At 36.1% G+C, this 22,449-nt stretch overlaps 1 protein-coding gene across 2 annotated transcripts in view; it reads left to right on the top strand.

Moving 5' to 3' along the window:
- The window catches only part of LOC128248394 (four-jointed box protein 1-like), a 199,427-nt gene that overhangs the window by 155,179 nt on the left and 21,799 nt on the right, over positions 1-22,449 (top strand). For both annotated transcript variants that reach the window (XM_089355589.1, XM_089355587.1), the window contains one exon: positions 14,996-15,176. In XM_089355589.1, coding sequence (XP_089211715.1) covers positions 14,996-15,176 — 181 coding nt within the window. The remainder of the gene's footprint in view (positions 1-14,995; positions 15,177-22,449) is intronic.

Genomic DNA, 22,449 nt, shown 5'->3' on the forward strand with positions numbered 1-22,449 from the left:
TCATTATTGTCATTATCATCATCATCATCATCGTCGTCGGCGTCGTTGTCATCGTTGTCATCCTCTTTATCCTCCTCCTCCTCCTCATCGTCATCATCATCATCATCATTGTCCGCTCGATGTCTGTATTCTGTGCTCGCAAGAGTTGGACAGTTCTATAGGATTCTTCAAGCCTAAGGGTTCTCTTCATCTTCATTCTCTGCTTTGGCAGCATTTCTACAGCTGGGTGTTCTTCCTAATACCAAAAACTTTACAAAGTGTACTGGGCACTTTTTTTATCATCATCATCATCATAATTATCATTTAATGACCATTTTCTATGCTGTCATGAGTGGCACAGTTTCACAGGAGCTGGCAAGCCAGAGGGCTGCACCAGGCTCCAGTCATCTGTTCTGACATGATTCCTATGGTCAGATGCCCTTCCTAATGCCAACCACTTTACAGGGTGTATTGGAGGCTTCTTACATCGCCAGCACGAGTGCCTCTCATGTGGCGCCGACACAGGCACTTTTAGATGGCACTAGCCTTTTACACACACATGCACAGATATATATATATGTACAATGGGCTTCTTTCAGTTTCCATCTACCAAATTCACTCACAAATCTTTAATCAACCCAGTACTATAAAAGAAGACACTTGCCCAAAGGGCCATGCAATGAGAATGAACCCAAAACTACATGGCTAGAAATCAAGTTTCTTAACCACACACACATGTAGTCATATATGTGTGTCTAAGTATCCTTTTATTCTTTTATTTGTTTCAGCCATGCTGGAGCACCGCCTTTAGTCAAATAAATTGACCCCCAGGACTTATTCTTTGTAAGCCTAGTACTTATTCTATCGGTCTCCTTTGCCAAACTGCTAAGTTACAGGGACATAAAGACACCAACATCGGTTGTCAAGCAATGGTGGTGGACAAACACAGACACACAAGCACACACATACATACATACATAAATACATAAAGATATATATATATATATATACACGACAGGCATCTTTCAGTTTCCGTCTACCAAATCCACTCACAAGGCTTTGGTCGGCCTGAAGCTATAGTAGAAGACACTTACCCAAGAAGCCATGCAGTGAGACTGAACCTGGAATCATGTGGCTGGTTAGCAAGCTACTTACCATGCAGCCACTCCTGCACACTTTTTTTTAAATCTCTCCAATGAAAAAAAAAAATGAAACAATAACAAAAAAAAAAAAAATAATTCCTTCATCCAGGTGAAGATTCAGGCAATAACAGCCCATCAAGATTATTCAGTGATGTTACCAAGTGCATCAATAATTACAGACGTATATTCATAAACCTACAATTAAGATGCAGAATATATAAGTTCTCCAGCAAATGCCTATAAATATTTTGTTTTTCCTTTCACTGACTTTCAATTCAATGTTTACATCAGCCAAGCAGTTTAAATTCCACAGCAGAGAATATGTATGATTTTTTGGGGTTTTTTTTTTCTCGTTTCATCCCAGATAATTATATTAAACCTGTTGCACTTGGATTTGATGGCAGTTTTAATTACAATGTGTTTATAATTCATCTAGTTTTAATTGGTATTGTGTAGAATCAGCATATATCATCAGTATCTTTAGCAGGGAAGTCCTTCCTACAGAAAGTATTGTGTGTTATTTTTATAAGAATGTAATACCTCGTAGGGAGTGTGTTCGTATGGAGGGCAACGATAATCTAGTTGATAGTATAAGCATAGTAAGCTCTAGAGTGAGTTTAGAATAAGTGTAGTAATCATTACGACCACCATCACCACCACTATCACTACCGCCACCATCATCACCACCAACACCACTGCCACCATCACCACCATCACCACCACCACCACCACCACCACCACCACCACCACCATGATGATGATGATGATGATGATGATGGCAGCACCACCATCATCATCATCACCAACCCCATCACCATCACCATCATCACCACCACCACCACCACTACCATCACCACCACCACCACCACCACCACCACCACCATGATGATGATGATGATGGTGGCAGCACCACCATCATCATCATCACCAACCCCATACCATCACCACCACCATCATCACCATCACCATGGATTGGAGCAATGTGAAATGAAGTGTTCTTGAGCAAAACACTTCCAATGCTCCAGTCTACTCAGCTGTAAATGGGTCACACTATGACGGAGAAGCCTTCCAATTAAGGGAAATGTTGGCCTGCTCATCAGGCCAGTCGGGTGGCATTATTTGAAAGCTAAAACAATATGAAGTGCATTGTAATCAGCAATGTGTAACAACATTAAATAATAGTCTGGTCAATACCATTATGTACATATAAACATATACGTAATTTGAATGAACACAAAATGGAGAAGTGCAACAACATTCCTTCCATTGAAACCTCATTTAATTACCAAGCTATATATATATATATATATTACGGAGATGCACTTGCATAGCAAGTGACCTGATCTGAGATCGTGTGCTGGAACGAAAACAATTGCAGCGTGGAAGGTGTTTATAAGCCATTTAAAATAACACACAAAATCCGTTAGATTCACTTCAACATTTAAATTTAATTTGTCAAAATATTTTCGTCGCTTTGAGACCGCGACCTGTTCACTGACAAAATTCTGTGCAGCATAGAATTTTGTCAGTGAACAGGTCGCGGTCTCAAAGCGACGAAAATATTTTGACAAATTAAATTTAAATGTTGAAGTGAATCTAACGGATTTTGTGTGTTATTTTAAATGGCTTATAAACACCTTCCACGCTGCAATTATATATATATATATATATATACACACACACAAACACTTGAACACATATATATGTGACAGGCTTCCACAGAGTTTCCATCAACCAGAAACACTCATAAGGCATAGACCTGCGAGGGGCTATCATAGAAGACACTACTCCAGGGTTCCACATGGTGGACTGAACCCCAAACCATATGTTTGCAAAGCAAGCACACCTATATCTATATGTTTAACTTTTCTTAAGTATCTTTAATTTTTTTCTTATGGCTTACTAATTTTTCTAGAATCTTCTGGTGAAATGGTATTTATCATCAGTTAGTGTAATTAACTGAAGAAATTTCTCTTAAGACTATGAAACAAACTTCTCAACCACAACACCGTACCACAGGAATGATTATTCCAAGAATGGTAACCATTTCTCCTGACATAATTCCCAGTATGTTAGTCGTTTGTTGAATCAAAACTTTTTCTTCTATGTATGGAGATGATATTTCTCCATCACTCAGCTCCTGTTTATATGTCTGTTTAACTATTCTAGAGGTCTCGTGAAATAACAAATTTGATGTTTCCTGAGAATTCTGTACTCGAATTAACTTGTTCTAGGGCTTTTTTTTTGTGTGTTTGTTTGTTTGCTTTTTATTTTTTTAATTTTTTTCTCATCATGGTTTCTTTATCATATAATATTTGTCTGGATTTCATATAAAATTCAGTCGACCATTTCAAAAGAGAAAAACTTGTAAGAAGAAAGAGTTCCAACTGATATTGTTTCTAACACCTAGTGCGTTTGTGCGTAGTTGTGTGCATATGTGGAATGCACATACACATGTGACATGCATGTGCATAAGTATATGCATAAAGAAAGTTAAGTTCTTCATTGGAAACTCTATTTTTTTTACTGGTTCCCATCATCAAACAACAGCCAGCACTAAACAATTTATAGTTTAGGGTCTCCCAGTCGACTAGGGCATCAAAATAATTGAAAGGTATATAGGGTTTCAGTTTTTGTGAGATGTTTTAGTAAAATTTTTTAACAAGGGACTTCCAGGTTTTATGAAGCTTAAAGTATTACCAAGTATGAATTCAGCACTGACAGCCCTACAAGGATACCACTTTCAAGAGTTTTAGTGAAATATGTTGAGTTCACTACTTTGTCTGGTACCCATTTTATTGATCTCTGTCTATGAACCAGTTGAGTTTGGTTTGCAAGCCTCTTTAGGGAGTTACTCCTCTAGGAAGCAAATACTAAAAGGGATCTAAATCAGTGCATCACATTCAAGTACTTACATAATACATACAGATACATACATGTAAACATACACATATACATACATACATCATTCAAGTGTATATGAGCATGTTTAGATATGGAAGTATATGCATGACAAGACATGTTGTTGTTGGCACTCCGTCGCTTACAACATTGAGGGTTCCAGTTGATCCGATTAACGAAACAACCTGCTCGTGAAATTAACGTGCAAGTGGCTGAGCACTCCACAGACACGTGTACCCTTAATGTAGTTCTCGAGGATATTCAGCATGACACAGAATGTGACAAGGCTGACCCTTTGAATTACAGGTACAAAAGAAACAGGAAGTAAGAGTGAGAGAAAGTTGTGGTGAAAGAGTACTGCAGGGTTCGCCACCATCCCCTGTCGGAGCCTCATGGAACTTTTGGTGTTTTCGATCAATAAACATTCACAACGCCCGGTCTGGGAATCGAAACCGCAATCCTATGACCGTGAGTCCACTGCCTTAACCACTGGGCCATTGCACCTCCACATACAGATACATACATATAAACTAACATACATATATCATTCAAGTATATATGAGCATGTTTAGATATGGAAGTATATGCATGAGAAGACATACATAAAACAAAACATACAGATCTGCACATATACATACATACATACAAAAATACCCTGTTGTTGATGCTGAAATTCCAATAAAGGAGCCTTGAATCCCAGTTAGAAACTGACCCTTTCTCTATTGGCAAAATATTTTGAAATAAAACTGAATAATGACATACATACATCATATGATCTTGTAATCGACCAGATTATTACATGTTGTTGTCACAATGCACTTTGCATTATCTTAGCTTTCAAATGGTGCAACCCCACTGGTTAGGGTTAAATATGTTTGACAGTTATTGATTTATGGAAGTTAATTGGAGAGATAGTTTTTGAGTGACAAAGTTTAATCTCTCATGTGGTTTTAAACACCATCACCTTCTTTGCTCTTGGCTGTCTTCACTAAAACTATTTTTGTTGCAAACATTCGCCACAGTGTGTGCAGTGTGGGGCTATCTCTTTTCCTTCATTCTGATTGGCCCTTTCATACCTCAAATAAGCATTTTAGGCAAAATTACACAGAGGAGTGTATTTGGAAAATAGGGGTGATTAGCAGTGACAGAGAAAAGTGGTTGAAGTATTTCCTAAATAACTAATTACTAAATTCTGCAATAAATTATTATTTATAATTGTTAATATGACTATTATCATTCTAAAGCGGGTGAGCTGGCAGAATTATTAACACCCTGGGCAAAATGCTTAGTGGCATTTCTTCCATCTTTAAATTCTGAGTTCAAATTCCACTGAGGTTGACTTTGCCTTTCATCTTCTCAAGGTTGATAAAATAAGTACCAGATGAAAACTGGGGGTGATGCAATTGACTTACTCCCTCCCCTGAAATAGCTGGTCTTATGCCAAAATTTGAAACCGTTGTGGCTATTATGCTTTGGACTCTCTCTCAGATATCTATTGTGCTTTTAACACAGCATCCATTACAGATGTTATATCAAGACAAATACTACAGTAACAGGCCTATCAACTGTGTTTATAAATTAAGTGTGATACATGGATGGCTATTTTAATTTAATGCAGCTTCAATTGCATACACCAAATTTTTATTCAGCCTGGTGACTATTCACAACATCAGTGCATATTTTAACTACTTCTGTATCAAAGGTAATGCATTCTCATCTGAGTATGACAGGTCATGAGTACCCATTACTGAAAAAAAAACCAAAAGCCAAAATGCATCTGGCATCCTACTACACTCTCTGAGTGGTTGGCGTTAGGAAGGGCATCCAGCTGTAGAAACTCTGCCAAATCAGACTGGAGCCTGGTGTTGCCATCCGGTTTCACCAGTCCTCAGTCAAATCGTCCAACCCATGCTAGCATGGAAAGCGGACGTTAAACGATGATGATGATGATGATGATCCTTGCTGGCCAATTAACTGGGGTTATTTTTTTTCTATCTCCTTCCAATATATATTATGTTTTAACACTGCACATTCTTACTACAGTAACTAGCTTATCAACAATCTATGTACATTAACCATAGGCAATAGATGGCTATTCCGTCCTCAGAGATGTCATATTAATTACCTTTCCATAATGTTTCAACTGGTTTGATCTCAGATTATCATATAATGTCATATTCTTGGATAGCTGCATGCATCAGTAGCATTATGAATAAAAGTATTTCCATATTATTTGGCATACAAGATGAATTTTTTCAGACGAAAATTTATCGCTGAAAAGGTTAGGTGGGCTTATACTCCAAGTACCCCAAGACAACTTTGGAGGACTAAAAATTCCATGTGAAATGTAGCAGAATCTGGAAAGATAGCGCCAATGTTTAAATGTTTAGACAATATACTACGTCAACCTGTATTCCGGAAAACACAGTTCTACCTGTAATTTACAGGTAAAAGTTTCAACTTCATATGAACTTCAATAGTATACATCCAGAAATATTAATTACTTAGTAAAAGTATAAAAGTTTTTAATGAACCTAATGTCAAGTTAATTGACATTCCATTGAACCTAATTAAATGTGTTGTATTTCATATAACTCAATATTTAATTGGTAGTTTTCTATACTTTCCAATGTAAACATGAGTAGTAGTAGTAGTAGTAGTAGTAGTAGTAGTAGTAGTAGTAGTAGTAGTAGTAGTAGTGGTGGTGGTGGTGGTGGTGGTGGTGGTGGTGGTGGTGGTGGTAGTAATAGTAGTAGTAGTAGTAGTAGTAGTGGTGGTGGTAGTGGTAGTGGTAGTAGTAGTAGTAGTAGTAGTAGTAGTAGTAGTAGTTGTAGTAGTAGTAGTAGCTGTGGCAGTAGTAATAGTACCAACAGCAGCAGCAGCAGCAACAGTAGTAGTAGTAGTAGTAGTAGTAGCAGCAGCAGCAGTAGTAGTAGTAGCAGTAGTACAGTAGTAGTAGTAGTAGTAGTAGTTGTAGTAGTAGTAGTAGCTGTGGCAGTAGTAATAGTACCAACAGCAGCAGCAGCAGCAACAGTAGTAGTAGTAGTAGTAGCAGCAGCAGCAGCAGTAGCAGTAGCAGTAGTACAGTAGTAGTAGTAGTAGTAGTTGTGGCAGCAGCAAAAGTACTGGCAGCAGCAGCAGCAGCAGCAGCAGCAGTAGTAGTAGTAGTAGTAGTAGTAGTCATCGTAAGAAGGTTATCTAATTTAGCAATTACTCAAAGATTGTCTTCCTCATTTCCTCCAGAATATTCTTTTACTCAGCAGCAATTTCTTTCCAATTGATCAGCATTTTCATCTTTCAAATTGCAAACTTTGCATTTCTTTTTCTCATTTCCATTGCATAACCTACTTTTTTCTTGTTTTTTTTATCACAACAGTTGCACAGTTCTTCCTAATCTAACTTAATTTTAATTTCCCAGTTGTGCAAAGGAATATCAGGTTCTCGTAGTCAGTTTAAAATTTTAATATACTGATTAAGCACAAGCATGGCCATGTGGTGGTGTAGGTGTGGCTGCGTGGTGAAGAAGTTTGCTTCCAAACCACATGGTCTTAGGTTCAACTGATGTACATGGCACTTTGGACGAGTACCTTCTATTATTGCCCTAGACCAATGTTTCTCAACTTTTTTACCCTTGCATAACATAAACCTTGAAATAAATTACATGTCTCAAGGAACCCCTACACAGAAAAAATTATATACAATGTCTTTCTCATATTCTTTTCATCCTGTCACATAACCAGCCCATTTAAAAGTACATTTGAATTGTCAGGCGACATGCCATGCTTGAGGAGACCAACTGAGTCAAGTAAAATCAAAAACCAAATCACGATCAATAATGGAAAATGTAGTTGTGGCTGTTGCCAGTACTGCCTGACTGGCTCTTGTGCTGGTGGCATGCAATAAGCACCAGTTCTGCCTGACTGGCTCCCCGTGCCAGTGGCATGTAAAAAGTACCATCCAAACGTGGTTGATGCCAGCCCTCGACTGGTTCCTGTGCCGGTAGCATGTAAAAAGCACCATCTGAACGTGGCTGATATGAGTGCCACCTGACTGGCTCCCATGCCGGTGGCATGTAAAAAGCAACCACTACACTCTCAGATTGGTTGGTGTTAGGAAGGGCACCCAGCTGTAGAAACATTGCCAGATCAGACTGGAGCCTGGTGCGACCTCCTGGCTTGCCAGTCCCCAGTCAAACCATCCAACCCATGCCAGCATAGAAAATAGACTTTAAATGATGATACATATATATATATATATATATGTATATATGGTTGCTATATTTTTTTGATAACATAATAGGTTAGATAAGATGATGTCTATATTACAATAACCAATAATATGTTGTGCATGTATTGTGATATTACAATCATGAAATTAGCATTAGCTTACCTTGTTCTTTCTTGTGGAACCATAGAGTTCCAGAGAACCCCAGTTGAGAAACATTGCCCTAGGGTAACCCAAGTCGAGTGGATTGGTAGACGGAAACTGAAAGATGCCCTTCATATAAACACACACACACATTTATTCTTTTACTTGTTTCAGTCATTTGACTACAGCCATGCTGGAGCACCACCTTAAAGGTTTTATAGTAGAAGAAATCAACCCAAGGATGTATTCTTTGTAAGCCTGGTACCTATTCTATCGGTGAGACCATAATTTGAGGCCTCTGCCAGGGGTGTAGCCAGCCCACTTATGCGTACCTTTCCTTCATTGGACACTAAACTCTGCTTGTGAAGACCTGTTGAGGCAAATGAAATCGATCCAAGTTCGATGACTGGCACCCATGCCAACCTCTCCTTTCATTGGACATTAAACTCGGCTTGCAAAGACCTGTTGGGGCAAGTGAAATCGCAATTGTGATCGAACCAAATTCGATGACTGGCACCTGTGCCAGTGGAGCGCTAAGAGCACCATCTGAGCGTGATCACTGCCAGAGCAGCTGTCTGGCTTCCATGCCAGTGGCACGTAAATAGCACCATTTGAGCGTGATCGCTACCAGCGTCGCATTACTGAACCTTGTGCCAGTGGCACGGGAGAAAACATTCGAGCAAGGTCATTGCCAGTGCTGCTGGACTGCCTCACGTGCAGGTGGCACGTAAAAAACACCATTTTGAGCATGGCCATTACCAGTATCTCCTGACTGGCCCTGATGCCGGTGGCATGTAAAAGCACCCACTACATTCTTGGGGTGGTTGGCATTAGGAAGGGCATCCAGCTGTAGAAACTGTGCCAGTTCAGATTGGAGCCTGGTGCACCCTCCTGGTTTGCCAGTCCTCAGTCAAATCGTCCAACCCATGCTAGCATGGAAGGCGGACGTTAAACGATGATGATATATATATATATACGTATATATATATATATATATATATATATGTATATATATATATATATATATATACACACACACACACACACACACGTACACACACACATACATGGATAAATAGACTGACAGATAGATAGATATACATTTATGTGTGTGTTTATGTTTCCTTGCTTGGATACAAATAAGGGTTAGTGACAGGAAGGACATCCAGCTGTAGAAAGATCTACCTCAGTAAACTCTGTCCAACCCATTAAAATGATGATGACGATGATGATGATGATAGTGAGGATGGTGGTAGTGGTGGTGGTGATGATGACAGCGATGATGATGATGATTAACAATATTTCATTATCACCTTTCCGTTTACTTCTTTTTTTTTTTTCATTTTTGTTATTTTACACAAATTAATTGCTCATGTTCATCAAGATTGGATAAACTTGTGGTTGATAGATACCTCTGTGGTTTAAGAACAACAGCAACAACAACAACAACAACAACAAATAATAATAATAATAATAATAATAACAACAGCAACAGAGTAAATCCCATCGACAATTGTAGCTTGATTCCAACAGATTGAATAATTACTTCAATTATCGTTATTTAATTCTACTTTATCTCAAAACTACCAATGCACAGTTATAACTGACTACTTACCAATGTACTATTTTTTTTTTAAATAAAATATATAAGAAATAATACCAAAAACTATATTTTCAAAAATCTAAGATGGCAGAATTGAAACATGACAAAATAAAAAAAAATTAAAACAAAAAAAAAAAACAAGGGGAAAAAAATAAAAGAAACAATTATGATAAAAGGCCACAGCAACATGCTGAGGAGTTAAATTAAGTTTTCTTTAAAAATATTAAATTGCAAGCAGAGATAAATGAAGTGTTGCTATTTATTATTAATACGTGACAAAAATGTGTTTAGATAGAAAATTACATGAAGACTAAGCTTAATTGTGTTGAGTCTTGTGAATAAGTTTCTTTTGGTTTCTCTCCATCTCTTTCTCACTCTCTCTCTCTTTTACGTTCTCGCTCTCTCTCTCTCTCTCTCTCTCTCTCTCTCTCTCTCTCTCTCTCTCTCTCTCTCTCTCTCTCTCTCTCACGCTTGTTTGCTCAAACATACACACACACGCACATATTAAGCCTAGTACTTATTCTATCGGTCTCTTTTGCCGAACCACTAAGTTACAGGGACATCATGACACCAGCATTGGTTGCCAAGTGATGTTGGTGGGGGGACAAACACAGACACACAAACACATACACACGCATACAAACACATATATATATATATATATGACGGGCTTCTATCAGTTTCCATCTACCAAATCCACTCACAAGACTTTGGTCAGGCTGAGGCTATAGTAGAAGACACTTGCCCAAAGTGCCACATAGTGGGACTGAACCTGGAACCATGTGGTTGGGAAGCACGAGGGCACATTATATATATATATATATATACACTCAGTCAAATCGTCCAACCCATGCTAGCATGGAAAGCGGACGTTAAACGATGATGATGATGATGATGATGCATGCATATATATATATATATATATATATATATATATACACGCACACACAAACACATATCAGCACACACACACACATACATATCGGCACAGGCATGGCTGTGTGGTAAGAAGCTTGCTTCCCAACAACATGGTTCAGTATGGACCATGGTTCAGCCCAAGGAACCTGCTGCATGGTTCCTTGGGCAAGTGTCTTCTACTATAGCCTCAAGCCAACCAAGTGGATTTGGTAGATAGAAACTGAAAGAAGCCTGTTGTGTATATATATATCTTTTTTTTTTTTTCTGTATGTTTGCATCTCTGTAACTTAGCTGTTCAGCAGAAGATACTGTTAGAATAAGCACCAGGCTTACATAGAATAAGTCCAGGGGTTGATTTCTTTGACTAAAAGGTGGTGCTCCAGCATAGCCACATTCTAACGACTGAAATAGATAAAAGAATACATACATATGGACACATAGCAGGCCAATGCATATGTAGATTCCATATAATTTTTAACTATAAAGCAACATTATAGAAAAAAAAGTCCCAACAGATGTAAACATTACCTTGCTACATTATTAAGCTTAATAACATAGAATAAACAAAATGCTATGCACACGCACACATTGACTGCATATGTTACTCATATTTACATACATATGTACATACATGCATAAAAACATACATACATACATTCTGAATTTTGAACTAAACTGCATTTGTTGCTTATTTAACTTTATGATTACATAAAATATGATTTGCTTTAGAAAAGATGTGGAAAACAATAACAAAAAATAAATTTGTCAAAGCATAAAATAAAATTTATTTGGCTATAACCAGTTTATATCTGCTAACAAAATGCTTTTAAATATTACCTTTTTGACCTTTCAGTAAGTACTCTCCTTTACAAAATCTTCAGACATTTTTAGCTAAAAGCTCTTTAATGTACAAAACATTTCCATGTAAAATCATTTATAATAAAATTTGCAAACTTTGCATGAAAAACAGTTGATAAAATTCTAGTCGAGCTTTCATCAAATAGATTTCAAATGAGTGTTATTTTGTCTTAAACATTCATTTGTTTTTAAGAGAGATTTTCTTAAAACTCTCTTTGAAGACTTTCAATAGTTTTCTGTGTCAAGAGCTATCTTAAGTTCTTTTTTAAAAAAAAACACTGAGAGTAGAGAATGAAAATATTCTGAGTTGTGTTTAAATGTTTTAAGATTGTTTTTTTTTTAATACATTTAATTTTTTCTCTTCTTTTCGTTTTAACAATCATATGGTTTAGACACGTGGTGTGCCCTGGTGGCCTGTTATTGTAAGGGAGATAATCACTTCTAGAATATTATATTTAATTTGTTTCTACTCATTACAAGGACCATAAAGTTTCTAGGTGTAGCTGTGTGGTAAGAAGCTTGCTTGCCAACCATGTGGTCTCTGGTTCAGTCCTACTGCATGACACCATATGCAAGTGTCTTCTACTATAGCTTTATGCCAACCAAAGCCTTGTGAGTGAACTTGATAGGCGGAAACTGAAAGAAGCCTGTCATATGTGTGTGTGTGTATGTGTGTATTTGTGTGTGCCTTATTGTCTGTGTTTGTCCCCCACCACTGCTTGACAACCAGTAATGGTATGTTTACCTCCCTGTAACTTAGCAATTTGGCAAAAGAGACCAACAGAATAAATGCCAGGTTTAAAAGAAAAAATAATTACAGGTGCCGATTCATTCGACTAAAAAGTTCTTCAAGGTGGTGCCTCAGCATGGCCGCATTCTAATGACTGAAACAAGCAACAGATTAAAGATAAATAACTATGTATAGAACCATTTCATTCTTATATGAAATCATCAGCATAATATAACCTGAAGTAAATGAATTAAACATTTTATGAAGGAAAATATTTCTCATAGATTGAAAATAATTACAGTTTAGAAAACATTTACATAAATTGTTGAAGATTTGACATTTTATGGTTGAATTCCTCTTTCTAATATCAGCTATTTAAATGTGAAGAACATCTATTAAACAAACTGCAAAAAAATAATGAACCATATCTTAGGTTCCAACATATTAATGCTTGCAGAATTCCTATGGCAGATTCATTGGTCATTAGTCAAACACGTTAACAATTGCGCTATTAGTTTCAAGTAAACAAAAATCTAAAATATACAAATTTATTGGCTTATTGATTAACACACACACACACACGACGCATACTTTCCACTCTTCCTCCAGCAAATATCCATCATCATCATCACCATCATCATTTTAACATCGACTACCACTGGTTGGACAGAATTCATTGAAGCACGTTTTCTATGGCGGGACACCCTCCTTCTCACCCCCACTCCCCACATGTTTGAAAGCAAGCTTATATTCTTTGTGGCCAGACATGCTTTCACAGAGGATTGGAAATGAATGACACCGCTTGTACAGCACCACTTGTTCACAACTCTCACATGAGATCAAAACAACTCACACACACACACACACATACACACACTTACACACATACATGTGATGGGTTTCATGTATTGTCTGCCAACAAAATACACTCACAAGGCTTTGGTTGGTCATTGACTATAGCAGAAGACACTTGCCCAAGATATCATGCTGTGGAACCGAACTCAAAACTTTGAAGTTGGGAAGGTGTCCAGCAAACCTCTTAACCACACAGCCATTCTTGCTTCCATTACTTGATATAGGAAGAAACTACTGAGATTGGATGTGTGTGTGTGTGTGTATTTTATATTTAATTTTTTAATTTTGATTTTTCAGTGGTAGGGGCTACGTCAAGTGATCAAATATATAATTTCTTTCATTTTATATATATGTGTGTATATATATATGTATATATATATATATATGTATATATATATATATATATGTATATATATATATATATATGTATATATATATATATATATATATATGTATATATATATATATATATATATATATATATGTATATATATATATATATATATATATATATATGTATATATATATATATATATATATATATGTATATATATATATATATATATATATATGTATATATATATATATATATATATATATATATATATATATATATATGTATATATATATATATGTATATATATATATATATATATGTATATATATATATATGTATATATATATATATGTATATATATATATATATATATATATATATATATATATATATATATATATATATATATATATATATATATATATAGAGAGAGAGAGAGAGAGAGAGAGAGAGAGAGATTCAGGTGAATGTGGTACTTAAGTTTAAGCACCAGAATTAAGTATGGTATCATCCATGCAATTTCAAAATAAGGTGATTTAAATCAGAATAAGCAACAAGGATATCCAGAGGTAATGCAGTACGAAGACAGGTGGTGTAGAAAACAAACAGATGTATTAGTATAATGCTCGGGAACTGAAAAGTCTTTAACGTTTCGAGCCTACGCTCTTCCATAGAAAGGAACACAGAAAGAAACAAAGAGAGAAAAAAATATGTGTAGTGGTTACCGATCTATCATGGTGAATGATATATGGCGAATATATATATATATATATATATATATATATATATATATATATAAAATTATCCGAAGGACATACTGAGTAGGGCTACCTGCTGGAAATAACAATCAAAACCCTTATTTAAATCACCAAAATACACTGATGATAACTACAGAAATCAACCGCCTGAAGGCAAATGGGCTAAAACAATCTCTCAGTATACATTCAAGTATTTGAACTCATGTGAACCAGCTTCTGGGTTGGCATTACACGTTTTGACTGTTATTTCTAGCAGGTAGACATACTTAGTATGTCCTTCAAATAATTTTAATCCTTCAGCTATTTAATGCATTTTGGGGGCCTGCAATTGCCTATATTATTGATTCTGTTATTATCATTTTTACAATTGTTACACTAGATAATAATAGAGTCAATGATATCTTAGCAGATATTTCTCTCCTAAGTTACTTGCTCCGTATTGATATATATATATATATGTATTTTGACAATTTCCTTACTAAACAATTTCCTGGATTCACTTTGTTACCTGACTGAATTTGTTGTGCTGTTTATTCTATTTTGCAGGTGAAGTACTGTCTTTCTATCTCTCTCGGCTTCTTGGACTTGATAATGTCCCAATTGTTAGCCTCTCTAAAGTGAATCATTCTTCTGTTCAATGGAAAGGAATAAACTTCAGTAAACTTCAATGGACTGAAGGGAATTTGGTTGCCCTTATCCAATGGATCCCCGGTATTTCAACAGTAAGGTAAAGCTTCCACTCTTATTTATTCTCTTACCTGGTGTTCTTTTTTTACATTATTACAACAATCTATTGTCTCTTACTTGTTTCAGTCTATGGACTGCAGCCATGCTGGGGCACTACTTTGATCCCAGTACTTGTGTTTATTTCAGCTCTGATACTTATTCTGTTGGTCTCTTCGCCAAACTGCCAAGTTATGGGGTTGTAAACAAACTGACACCAGTTTTCAAGCAGTTGGGAGGGGGACAAACGCAAACTCAAAAACACAAGCACATACCCCCATACACACATATATAAGATGGGCTTCCACACAGTTTCTATCTACCAAATTCACTCACAAGGCATTGGTCAGCTCAGGACAATAGCAGAAGCCTTGCTCAAGGTGCCATACTGTGGAACCGAACCCAAAACCACATGTTGCAAAGTGAGCTTTTTAACCACACAATTGTGCTTATACCTTAACTAGCGAAATTTTTAGATACTTTTTTCATTTTAGACGCATGTGTTCTGTGCAAAATGTAGCACAGATCTGATAAATTAGTTTCAGCCAATAAGTAATACATGAAGAAAGCAAGAACATTATATTGCTGTAAAATCAACATGAGACAGCCAGAGTTGTATCTATGAGGATCTACTACATTACATTTTTGTCTAAGAGCTAAGAACAAAAAAAATTAAGTCTTGGAATTCCTGAAAGCATTACAAAATAATTACACAAAATTCATTCAGGAATCATGAGACTTTCCTAATTAATGTTGCTTTTCTAATTTATTTGGTTTTTATGATATTTTAAAGTTAGAATTTCTTTACAGAAATAATATGATTTCAACAAGTTGCAACATATACAGGTAGAGTAAAAGAAGCTCTTTAGTTCTGTTGCAGACAGCCTTTCTTGTGAAGGTGGCACATTAAAGTGCACCCTGTCTTTACTGTAAAACAGTTAATGTAAAAAATGTACCAAAAGCAAACTTGCCATACATGGTTTGTCATATTCGAATTTCTTCCAAAGGATTTTATTGTTATTCAAAAGAACAATAAACACATATATACAATGACAAGTTTGTGTCAGAATAGCCTTCAAAACTTCTGAAAGTATATGGATGCTAATTCATTCTTATTATGAAAGGTTTAGTGGTCAGTACAATATAATTTTCAGAAATCAAATCATTTACTGTAAACTGAATGGGCAGGTGCATTGTCATGATGTAATTACCACTCACCAGACACATGCAATTATGACCTTTTTCAATGAATGGCATCCTGCAAATACCACAAAACATCACGGTAGTATAACTTGTTTACTGTCTGACCAGGTGGAGCATACACATGATGAGCAATCCCTTTGTTGTCAAAGAAAACGATCAACAGTGTTTTCATATTGCTTCAACTCATTCGTGCTTTATTCGGTCTCGGACAGGTTGGTGTTTCCCACTGCAAAGACTGAGCCTTTGTTTCAGGGTCATAGCTACAGACCCACGATTCATCACCCATTATGACTGTTTTCAAAAAGTTTTCATTGTTCTCGACACAACCAAGGAGATTGAAACCTGAGTGTCTTTTTGATCAGCTAAAAGCAGTTTTGGCACAAACTTGGCAGACACACATCTCATACACAAATCTTCAGTGATAATGGACTGAACTGAACCGTAACTAATCTGCACATCCCCTGATAACTCACAGTTGGTGATTCGACAATTTCCCTTCACAGCTGCATGCACATCGGCAATGTTTTTCTCAGTTCTGCTGGTTGCAGGCTTCCCAGAACGTTTGTCACTATCAACATTTTTTTGGCCATCTTGGAAACATCTGAACCACTCATACACTTGTGTACAGCTCATACATTTTCTGCAACTTTGCATAGGCCTCTGAGCAGGTATCACCAAGCTTTTGGCAAAATTGGATGCAGATTCTCAGCTCAACTTTCTGGTCAGTGCAACAATCACATGCTACACACGTTCCTTCCAAGCACTGCATTAAACAGCAGAAGTGAGCTAAAATGTTAAAACGTAGTGTGTATGCACAGCAGAGTTCAAGATCAAACTGTGCCAAGCAGCTTCACTCTACGTGCTTTAGCTTCATTACTATAGCAACAGTCCGGATACTTATTGATCAGATTACATATGTATATATATATATATGTGTGTATATATACATATTTATGTATATATATATATACATATATATACATATATATATATATATATATACATATATATACATATATATATATATACATATATATATATATATATATATACATATAAATATATGGTGAGAGAGAATGAAAGAGATATATAATCTATTATATATTATATATATTTTTATATGTATGGGTATGTGTGTGTATGTATATATGCAAATATGTATGCATGTATATATGTATGTGTCTGCCAATTATCTATGTAAATATGTAAATGCTAAAAGAAAGAAACTTGCACATTATTTTGCCATTAAGATCTCTGATATATTTCCTGGCTGTGCAATCTTCCTTGTGTATCTCGCATGCATTAGCGAAATATCTTAATGTTGTGTTGGAATTTAATAGACAACACACAAGCAGCATAATTCCAATGTAGATGTGTGCTGAAGCATTGAAGATATGAAACTTTATATTTTGTTTTGTAAAGAAAATATGGCCATTATTATATCATAATGGAAATATTTCAAAAGACTATAGCTTCATCATGTTTCTCTTTTAGTAAAGCCTATTTCTCTATTTCAACGATTTATCAGTATTAACGACATGCTAATTACCTGATGATGTTAGAAAGGAGTATTTCTCAGTTTGGAAAGTTCTGTTGAGAACAATTTATATAGGCACAGTCGTAGTTGTATGGTTAAGAAGCTAGCTCCCCAACCATGTGGTTGTGGTTTCAATCCCACTGGGTATGTATCTTTATACAGGTGCAGGAGTGGATGTGTTGTAAGAAGCTTGCTTCCCAGTCACATGGTTCTGGGTTGAGTCCCACTGTGTGGTACCTTGGGCAAGTGTCTTCTGCTATAGTCTCAGGCCAACCAAAGCCTTGTGAGTGGATTTGATAGGTGGAAACTGAAAGAAGCCCATTGTATATATATATATATATATATATATATATATATATATATATGTATGTATATATATGTGTATATATTTGTGTGTGTGTCTGTGTTTGTCAATCCTCCATCACTTGACAACCAATGTTGGTGTGTTTACGTATCTGTAACTTAGCAGTTCGGCAAAAGAGACCAATAGAATAAGTACTAGGCATACAAAGAATAAGTCCTGGGGTCAGTTCATTCGACTAAAGGCGGTGCTCCAACATAGCCGCAGACAAATGACTGAATCAAATAAAAGAATGAAAGAATATAGCTCTGGGACAATCTAAGCCCTGTGAGTGGAGTTGGTAGATGGGAACTGCAAAAGAAGCCCATTGAATGTTTGTGTGTTCATGTGTCTTTGTGCCCCATCCAACTGTTTGGAACTGGTGTTGGCTTTCTCTTTTCTCTTTTACTTGTTTCAGTCATTTGACTGTGGCCATGCTGGAGCACTGCCTAGTGGTTCAGCAAAAGAGACCAATAGAATAAGTACCAAACTTAAAAATATTAAAATCCCAGCATGGCCACCATCCAATAACTGAAACAAGTAAAAGGAAGTTTCTGTGGTTGACTGCTAGAAATAGAAACCAAGTTTCCATCCTTCATCTTTAAAGAGGACACTCTGGATATTGTAGTCTAGAGCTGTGCTCCACAACTGGTATGTTGCAGCACACTGACGTGCAATGAGACGATGCTAGGTGTGCTGCAGTGTAACCTGAATATAATTTTTTTCCCTATACTTTTATATTTCTAGTTCAGGTGTGCGGCACACTGACATGCTATGAGACGATGCTAGGTGTGCCGCAGTGTAACCTGAATATAATTTTTTTCCTATACTTTTAGTTATATTTCTAGTTCAAGTATGCGGCACACTGATATGCCATAAGACAATGCTAGGTGTGTCGCAAATCACAATGGTTTCAAGTGATTGGTCTATTAAGTAACCAATCAGTATCAATCCACCACATGATTTAATTTTCTAGAATCTTCTCCTCGTGCTCTATAAAAACCCTCTTTTGGCGCCAACACTCTTTGTAGACTGTCGAGACCAGCCAACTCATTCACATGCAGACTGTTGAGGCTGCTGTGTATTGTGTTTCCATTCTCGCCATAGCCAAACAGTTAAGACAGATGGCAAATAGTCAGCAGAAATCTCTGTCACTATGAATATAGTACAATTGTTTCTGTTATGATGGGCCAGCCACAGACTGCTGTATCTATAGGCTTATTGTAAACTTCAAACAGTGTGTCTCTCCCAGCATGTAATTATTGCTGTTATTATTTTCAAAAGTCCAACACAGTTAAACTCAATGTGCAGTAATAAAATCTTCTGTTAAAAGTTTGTGGGTGTTGTCAGCTACTTCTTCACGCAACCCAAGAAACACATCTTCATTTATCGACTCAACCAGTTGTCACCTCAGGTCAACCAACACACCACCTACAACAAACCTAACATCCTCATTTCCATCATTTCAAAAGTGATAGAAGTAGTTGTTATAATAACTTTCTCCAACTCTTTGAATTCCTCTCACACATCAACAACCCATGTGACTTCTATAAAACCTCATCGACAAGAGACCTCCTCTCCTATTTAACTCATCAGTGGGCCTTTGCTCTGGACAAAATGGGGAAAAAAATGTTGTTATACTTGACATCAGTAAAGCATTCAGTAGTGTGTAGTACATAAATTTCCAGGTAAAACAATTTACCTGTGTACTCCATCCATCTCATCTTTCGCAATTCTTTCAGTTTCCATTTCCCAAATTTACTCACGAGATTTTGGTCATTCCAGGGCTGTAGCACATAGCTTAGTGGTTACAGTGTGGGACTCATGATCATAATACTGTGGTTTCAATTTGTGGATCAGGTGATGTGTTGTATCCTTGAGCTAGACACTTCATTTCATGTTGCTTCAGTCCACTCACCTGGCAAAAATGAATAATCTGCAATGGACTGGCGTTCCAACCGTGGAGGAATATATACACCACAGAAACCAGGCAAACTGGTCCTATCACTCTATAAGAATCAAGGAAGAGCATTATCCTTTTCTGAAGACACTTGCTCAAGGTGCCGTGACCTGAGATTGAACCTGAGACTGCATGACTTGTAAGCAAAGTTTTTAACCTCCCGACCATACCTGCACCCGTAAACTAGCAATTCATACCTGGATATTTGGTACTCTATCAACTCAAGCATCTTTATTATCTTACTAAAGAAGTTGAAACCACAAACAAAAGAGGAAAATATTATTCATTGAAATAAATATGATGTGAATTGAAGACGTGTGTGTGTGTGTGTGTGTATGTGGTTGCATGTATTTGGGTACCTTTCTCTCTCTCTTTCTCCATATATATATATATATATATATATATCATCATCATCATCGTTTAATGTCCGCCTTCCATGCTAGCACAATGTATATATATATATATATATATATGCATATATGTATATATGAAATGTTGAATTACTGTTGCTTTTTAAATAATGAAAACAAAAATGTTTGAGAAAATGGGAAAAATACAATTCACATAGAGCTCAAGTATATTTTTTTCAATTAGTGATATATTGCTTATTGCAACAAGAACAGAAATAGATAAAAATAAATAAAAGCAACCTTTTTGACTTATAAGAATATTTCAAAATATGAACGACATTTGGGACAATTTAGATAAATACATTATGTCTTGTGCAACCAACCAAACAATGTCCCAATGTCCTGCTTCTTTCTTTGTTGATTAAATATACTCCAGAATGTTCTGTCTCTTTAAATTGTATTTCATTTTCTTTTTAATCATATGGTAGAGAAGGTTCAATTGATTATTCATATTTCTATGTAAATGGCCATTAGAAAAATGAAAGAATGGAGGGAATAAAACTAAAGCAATCAGTTAGAATTGACGATATTGTTTCAACATGTCACTTCCAATATCAAATTACATTAAGAAAATAACATGTCTCAGACAATTTAATATTTCTAGCAGGAAAATAAAATATAAAATGGTGAGAGAGAAAGAAAAGAGAGAGAAGAGAGAGAGAGAAATATCAAGTATCTTTATATTTCTTCATTATTTTTCACAGACATGTACAATAGAACTAGTTCCAACTAATGCTGCAGCATTCAAGAATCATTGTAGTGTCCTCTGGCTTATAAAAACAATATATAATTCATAAAAATAATGAGATATTTAAACTTTGTTCACTTTCTTTCTGGTGTGAACCAAACGATTTTACAAAAAAAATAATAATGATAATAATAATAGAATGTTATCAGACAAATATAATTTTTTTTTTATCTTTGTCAATCTCTTAAGATAGAAACATATGTTTTATGAATGCTTTATATTATTTAATAGGATTGCCCCCACCCTCAACCCACCCTTGAAGAATATCACTGTTTTTCTGTATTCAACTTTTCAGAGTAGTTGAATAACAAGTTTGATCTTTTATTTCATAAGAATAATGTTTATGCAATTTTTAATATCAATGTCATTAATAAATTTACCATCCTACCAATTCATTATCTTATGCTCATCATTTATTTGAGCATCATTTACTTGGGTGCAGTGCTGTACCCAAGAAGACCCACCCCCTGCAACAGAACTGATTTCCTAGGACCAAGATGCCACGTAAAAAGCATTGGCGCTGGTGCCATGTTGAAAGGATTGGTGTTGGTGCCACATTAAAAGCACTGGTGGTGGTGTCACATAAAATGCACCCAGTACACCACTCTGAAGTGGTTGGCATTAAGAAGGGCATCCATCTGTAGAAACTATGGAATCTAGTGCAACACCTGGCCTTGCTAGATCCTGTCAAATCGTCTAACCCATACCAACATGGCAAATGGATGTTAAATGATGATGATGATGATGATGATGATGAGGTGACAAATTAGCAGAATAATTAGTGTTTTAGAAGGTGGCGAGCTGGCAGAATTGTTAGCATGCCGGGTGAAATGCTTAGCGGTATTTCGTCTGCTGCTACGTTCTGAGTTCAAATACCACCGAGGTCAACTTTGCCTTTCATCCTTTCGGGGTCGATAAATTAAGTACCAGTTACGCACTGGGGTCGATGTAATCGACTTAATCCCTTTGTCTGTCCTTATTTGTCCCCTCTATGTTTAGCCCCTTGTGGGCAATAAAGAAATAAGAATCATTAGTGTTTTAGATGTATGGGATCTGATTTCAAATCCTGCTGAGATCAC

This window comes from Octopus bimaculoides, chromosome 7 (genome assembly GCF_046866305.1).
Source record: "Octopus bimaculoides isolate indiv1 chromosome 7, ASM4686630v1, whole genome shotgun sequence".
Classification (NCBI taxonomy): domain Eukaryota; kingdom Metazoa; phylum Mollusca; class Cephalopoda; order Octopoda; family Octopodidae; genus Octopus; species Octopus bimaculoides.